We start from the raw sequence: 6,954 nt of genomic DNA, 5'->3' as shown, positions 1-6,954 counted from the left end.
AAACACTCCCCCCCCCCCCCCAAAAAAAGTTTTTTTTTTTTTTCAATTTTAACTGCGGTTTTTATTTTTTTCAATTTTAATTACATGGGATGCACACTATGGTCTTATTGTCTTGTCTGTGTTTCCAGAGTTAATATAGAAATAAAGAAAAATATATTTAATTGTGCTTTCTTTGTTAGGTAGCCTAGTGACGTGACGACATAGGTCAGAAGGTCACAGACCGGCGCGTCAACAGTAAATAGGGAGCTTGAGTTTTGATATCTTGCCTATTTGGGGGGGGGTCTTGTGTTTCCGTTACGGTACTGGTTACTACCCCACTCCTTTTGAACGTGTTCTCCCTATGTGTATGTGATTTGTGTATGTTGTGTCTGGATGCTACCAAAGGACAGTAAATAGTATATCTAGCAGGAATAGTCAATAGCACAGTGATGCATCACGCTTAGAGATTGAACAGGATCCAGCTAATGTTTGTGTTCTGTGTTCAGTTAGTTCACGACTGTTGTGTCGTGACTGACAGGCATTTATGGCTCACTGGGTTCAGAGTTGCAGTCTCTCATGGCCTTTGTGTTTTACGTCAGGGTGTCACAGGCCTGGAGTACTGTAGTAGTACCTCGGCCTGCATGCTCCTATGTCCAGCTGTGCGTTGGGTGTTTTGGAGACGGGACTGCTGAGTGAACCAGAGAGACAAACTAGAATCAGGGGGCAGTAGTGGGGGTAAGATGAAGGGTAGTGTCTTTACTTGGGGCAGATAAAGGAGAGAAGTATGTCAATTTCGTTTTTAATGATCACTGGGGCAGGATGGATGAACTCTGAGTTGTAGTGACAGGCGGTCATCTGCCACACGTCCAGGATGTAAACTCCTACGCCACGGAACCCTTCTTGCAGGATTTGATCCAGCTGCAAGGAGAACCAATCACTGCTATAGATACCCTGCAAAATACACACACACACACACACACACACACACACACACACACACACACACACACACACACACACACACACACACATTATAAGATGAGCGTACAGCGGCCCGAGGCTCTTCTAGAGAGCCCTGAACTGTTCCATCCGTATGTCACATCAGGTTTGTGTGTGTGTTCATGAGTGAATGGGTGTGAGTGATATGTACTTATTTATCAAATCCAAATAAAGAAGTAAAATGTTCCCAGAGTGAGTGGGTGTGAGTGAAGGTTGCATATATTTTTGTATGGGTGTGTATGTTTTTAGTACCACTGTCAGATACACACACACACTCACACAGGCACAAGCAAATAGGCGCACATGCTCTCACACCTATTAATGCACGCACATCATTAGGGAATTTGGTAATAATCCATGAGCAGCAAAGATACGGACAGAGGAGGAGGACTTCAGAGAGGCAGACGTCCATTTTCTATCCCAGTAGCAAGTAGCCTAGGTGTGCTTTATGCTGATGCTGGGTACTCACCAAGGTTATGGACATTTGAGTTCAACAGCCCAGACACACTAGGAGACACACTCACATGTGAGTCTAAACTGCCAGGTAAGAGAAGACTGCTCACAGTGCAGTACATACACAAACACACAAGGATGCACACACTCACTCATACAAGGATGCACACACTTCCACACTCACTCATACAAGGATACACACACAGACACATAAGGAAACACACACTTACTTGTGAGTCTAAACTGCCCACTGTGGTATTCCAATGCATGTGGTAAGAGAAGGCTGCTCCCAGTGCTCACCTTGTACCCCGTGTTGGCGGACTTGATGATGACCTTGGTCTCCGGCGCCCGCCTCAGCAGCGCCACGACCGCGCGGCGGACAAGCGACACCCGGTAGGCGAAGTAGGATAGCGGGTAGTTGGTGAAGTGTGCCCACATGTTGAAGATGACGACGGTGTGCGGGCCACCGGCCAAGCCATCAATCTCGTTGCTCATGTAGTGCAGCGACACCATGGCCTTGGCCTTGGCGCAGCGCAGAGGGAGGCCGTGTGAGCGGAAGTGCAGGTCGATGTTGTTCTGCACGTCCACGGCCATCTGGGGCCCTACCTGGTACACGGAGTCGAGGTTCATACGCTTCAGAGCTGTGAGAAACAACAATAGTGTGATAACCACGCCTTTGCTTGATGGACAAACAGCTAGTATATATATATGTGTGAGTTCTATGAGAAAAAACAACAGCGAGTTGGTCAAAGATTTAAGATGCATTTATTTACTGATTTCAAAATATAATTTAGACAGTTATATGATCATATAATAATGATGTAACCATGATGATGATAATAATATTTATATAGAATATGAAGATAAAAATAATATAAAACAGGTTGGCCCATACTCCAGTGCATTCTACTCAATCTCATTTTGTTTTAGGTGTTTTTTAGTTTTCATTTACACAGTTCAGTCCCTGAAATGTAAACATCTACAAAGAGAGAACTAAATCTTCTCCTGTGAGCAGCACCGTGTGATATTTGTGTGTCTTACTTGGCACGGCCAGGATGAGGTAGTCAAACCACTGTCTGGTGGTGGAGTCTCCCATCATGTAGATGTGCTTGCCCTTCAGACACTGGGTCACGTCATCCTTTGCAAAATGACGGGCGGCACACACAAACGACGTCCAGACGTTGTTCATGTAGAACCCTGATGGTATTGGTGTGGGCAGCCCAGGTTTACACGACTCTCTGACCCCTAAAGGAGAGACAGTATGGGAGCATGACGTGAGGGTTTTCATGTGTGTGTGTGTGTGTGTGTGTGTGTGTGTGTGTTTTGCACCAGGGTGGCTCTGCAGTCAGTTCCAAATAAAGTGGAAGAACATACCAATGGTTGTATTGGAGGCCATGACTCTAATTAAGCGGGAATCCCCCTTGAGCCACCGGTTCACATGTTGCCTGTGGAGAAACAAAGCACTCAGCATCCTGCAGCTTAACTCTCACAGCACCAAGGTTATAGGTTCAATACTTAGGGAGCGACAGAGCATGCATACCTGTGAGCACGCATACCTGTAAGCATGCATACCTGTTGCTCTTGTGCCTACTGAATGAATACATTGAAGTTGAGTTTTTACTTTTAAACTCTAACAAAATAAACAACAGAAGCAAAGCATGCATAACAATTTCTGCCTCTATTTCTACCAACCTGGCAACATAAAGTTGAGCATCATAAACAACAGTGTTAAAAAAAATAAGCACATGAAGAACTGTATACCTAAATGATGCATAGCATCTCAATAAATACCAAGCCCCTCTTGCTCACCTGTCAAAGAGTACCTGCTCGAGGGCTGTCATGGTAAAGTGGTAGCCACCCATGGAGTGGTACACGAGGGCGCTGCATGGCAGAGTTTGGGGTTTGCGGCACTGCCACGTCAGCCCGACGTGGGCATCCTGGTACTCACAGCAGCAGTCCTTCTTGGAGCTCAGCACCACCCCCTCCCACTTGATGCTGCACTCCATCTTCTCCTCCACTCGAGCACCCTGGGGGTCATTGCCCACGTAGTAGCCAAGGAAGAAGACACGTCTGGAATCTGTACTCCGGTGCCGCCCGAGGGCCTGCACGGCCTCGCTAGAGTGAATCAGGCGGACCGCCACCGACGCCAGGCCGACCCAGGGCAGGGTGAACCGGGCCGAGTAGGTACCGTTCTGGTGGTCCAGCACCTCTCCAAACACACTGGCCTAACATCCAGGGGGGAAAAAGTAAAGTAAACAATCACTCATCTATCAAGAACTGTGTGCTCCCTGGGCATTGGTCCCTCGGGTGTCATTTATGGTGGGGGCGATGGGGAGATATCCCAGGGAGGACTGAGGGAGGAGGCTGCTTTATGGAAATATGGAGTGTCGAGAGATGAGTCCCTGGTCATGCTGCTAAGGAGGGCACTCGCAGATGGGTGTCAAAGGAAGAGTCATAACATTAGCCAGTGCCATTGAGGCATGGCGATCAGCAGAGCTGAGTGATTGGCAGTTGAGATTCATGCAGGAGGAGAGAGCTCATTCGGACAATGTCAATGTCATAGGGAAACAACGCGGTTCCATCATCATCTGTATGGACGAGATAATATCACAGCGGAGACAGATCCCAAGCCCCTCATAGAGACCCTCAGCGAGGCTATCCTTAACACTCCCAAGTACTTGCAGAGCTTGCTACTGGCTGGAGTAGGCTACTGACCTATACTATTACATGCAGTTTTCTCTATGTTTTTGCAATAAGGAAGGGTATGGCGCTAGCTTGTATATCATGGACCAGATGAGTGCTCAAGTGATTCTTGAATATATAGGCCTGGTGCTCCTCATGCTGTTATCAACCCATTAACAGATCTGTGGAAACTAAATAAAATAAAATAATGAAATTAGCTGAACTGCATAAATGCCAAATAAATAAATAAAATTACCTTTAATTTGTCTGAATAAACCTTTGCCTGAAAGAAATCCCCTCCGTAGCTTTTTGGAGTTTTGGTAAAGTCCTTGGCAACGATTGTGACGTGGAGCTCCTCCCCCACATAGTAACTGCCCTTGAGGTCATTAATAAAGAAGGCTGAGTGGTTCGGACTGGTGCTCATGTTTGCGGTGGTAATCTGGCGGTCTGGTCCGGCCCAGTGGACCAGCTTCAGCATCCGGTCCCACTCATCCGCACTGAAGCCCGTGTCATTTATGGCGGAGGCTGGAGAGACCTTTGGGTTGTTGACCTTTGGTGTTTGGTCAGTGAGTCCATCGGAGCTGGGCATGTGCAGCTGCGGGACGGGCCTGGGAAGAGGCCGCCCATCACCTTTCCTGTCTCCACAAGTGTATGACCACATCACCTGAACAGACATAAACAATCAAACAAACAAACAGTAATCTCTCTCCCCAACATGCAAAACAAAACCATGTCTGCTATTCTGCAGCAGAGCAATATCTAGGTGGACACCATCATTTGGGCCAGTGGTTGCACAATTAACAGACTTTTCAACTGAGTTATTATATACTACTTACTGAAATACAGTGTCACATATAGATTCTAATGCTTGTGTGGCCAGTTTTCTTACTGCATTATTGTTAGAGGTATATTTTATTAACAACATTATAGTTGATAGAAACCCGGGCCACTCATACCAAAATCAACCAGTGTACAACCCATGTCATACCCAGTTTGAGAGCTGACAAGCTAAACTTGAAAGGGGTATCTGTGGCTGGGGTATCTGTTAGAGCAGAGTTGTACAATGTCTCTCCTAGGGCAGAACAGTTTATCCTAGGGCAGAAAAGTCTCTCCTTCATACTATTCAGTGCAGTCCTTAAAGGCATCCAAAAGCTGAGCAAGCCTATGGCAGTTCAGATAGACGAACAAACGAATGAATGAATGAAATAGCCTGCTGAGGAGACACATACTGGTGATGTTCTGTAAACAGTAACATTCTCAGTGAATCAGGGCATTCTGATTCTGACGATTCTGACGAAAGGTTGTTTGAGCTCCTCAGCCAATCACAGTACATTCTTCCCTTCCCTGCTCCTGAAGCAACGTGTTGTTTGGCTGGAATTGTTTATGTTTCCCATTTGCAAAGCCAGACTGTGTCAGAAGAGTTTTTGTGAGCACACACACTGAATGGAGAGGTAGAGCAGCAATTAGTGGAATTTGACACTTTTGTGATTTTGTCATTCTGTCACACTCTGATATAGTCTGACAATTCAAGAAACCTAGAGTTGTCAGGGTGCACTTTGGCTAAAATCTGAAAGTGAATATTGCCAAACAGGTCCATGTTTACTACATGATTGCATAGCTGATGACAAATTAAACATCATAATAAAACAACAAAGGTAACAGACAAATGATTCAACTCTGAACTGGCATAATAACATTATGTTTTGCCATCGACAATTTGTATTTGCTTTTAAACATTTGTACAGGTTACATGTCACAGGTCAAAGCATGAACATGGTATAACCACCACACGCATATAAACAAACATAGGGTAAGTTATGTATAAGTACTTGTATACACTATATGTACCCACATAGAGACAGCCACAACGAAAAACAAACTAACATTAAAAAAATAAAAAAATAATAAACAAAACTATACTGTATACAACAAGACGAATAGACATATGGTTAAGGAGAATAAAATAAAAAATAAATAAAGAAGAAAAAAATAAGGGGGAGGAGGAGGCTGCATTAAAATGGGAACCAGAGAGCACCTGTGTTGTGTGTTAGCAGAGGGGGGTTGAGCCTGCAGTACATTACTGAGGGCTATTTATGTATTGAAGAAACTTTTGCCACTTAAAGAAATACTAATCTAACCTCTCCAGGAGGGTGAATGATACCCGTTCATATGCAGCGACTGTAGTAAGGGCATTATACCAGCAGTCTGTGATTGATGGGGCATGGGCTGACTTCCACTGTTGGACTAGCAGTTTCCTGCCAAGCATGACGGCTGTCTGGACCCATTCTGCATAGACTGGAGCAATGTCATCTGTCAGTATAGGTGGGCCTCCCAGAAGGTATAAGCGAATGCAAAAGGGCACCTCTACGCCTACAACTTTCTGAATGCACTCATGAACTGATGTCCAGAAGTCTTGTGCTTTTGGGCAATGCCACAACATGACATGATGTTAGCAGCAGTACAGTTGCTGCTAGCCATGCTACTCACTTTTGTTTGCAAATCAACTCAGTGTGACAGACATTGTGAAACGCGACATAACAACGCACCTCAGTGAAAAGACTCTGATGCCCTTTGCCACGACGAACTTATGTGAGAGTAGGTTCTCAACTCTGACGAGCATGAAAACAAAATACTGGCAGAGACTTTGTGGAAAGCGATTTAAGACTTTCTCAAATTCAGCCAGACATGTGCATCCTCTCAAGCACACCCTTCTTATTAACCTGTGGTGAGTGTGTGTTTGTGTTTTAGGGGGGGCTCACAAATATGAAAAAAAAATATATATATATATGAGAGGGGGGGGGGGGTAGCTTGAGATTGAATGACTGAAGGGGGACAGGACTG

The 6,954-nt window shown here is 45.3% G+C and overlaps 1 protein-coding gene across 1 annotated transcript; it reads right to left on the bottom strand.

Annotated features, from left to right (window-relative positions):
* Window positions 1-318: 318 nt before the first annotated feature.
* Window positions 319-4,774, bottom strand: LOC122133004 (NXPE family member 3-like). Its single transcript, XM_042708162.1, has 6 exons — window positions 4,370-4,774; window positions 3,241-3,656; window positions 2,806-2,876; window positions 2,473-2,676; window positions 1,732-2,072; window positions 319-930 (listed from the first exon to the last, which is right to left on the bottom strand). Exons 1-6 carry the CDS (start codon window positions 4,772-4,774, stop codon window positions 736-738), a joined length of 1,632 nt encoding a protein of 543 aa, XP_042564096.1. The 3' UTR covers window positions 319-735.
* Window positions 4,775-6,954: the final 2,180 nt, after the last annotated feature.

This window comes from Clupea harengus, chromosome 7 (genome assembly GCF_900700415.2).
Source record: "Clupea harengus chromosome 7, Ch_v2.0.2, whole genome shotgun sequence".
Lineage (NCBI taxonomy): Eukaryota > Metazoa > Chordata > Actinopteri > Clupeiformes > Clupeidae > Clupea > Clupea harengus.
Note: the sequence above shows the minus strand (reverse complement) of the source record. Positions and strands in the feature narration are given on the sequence as shown.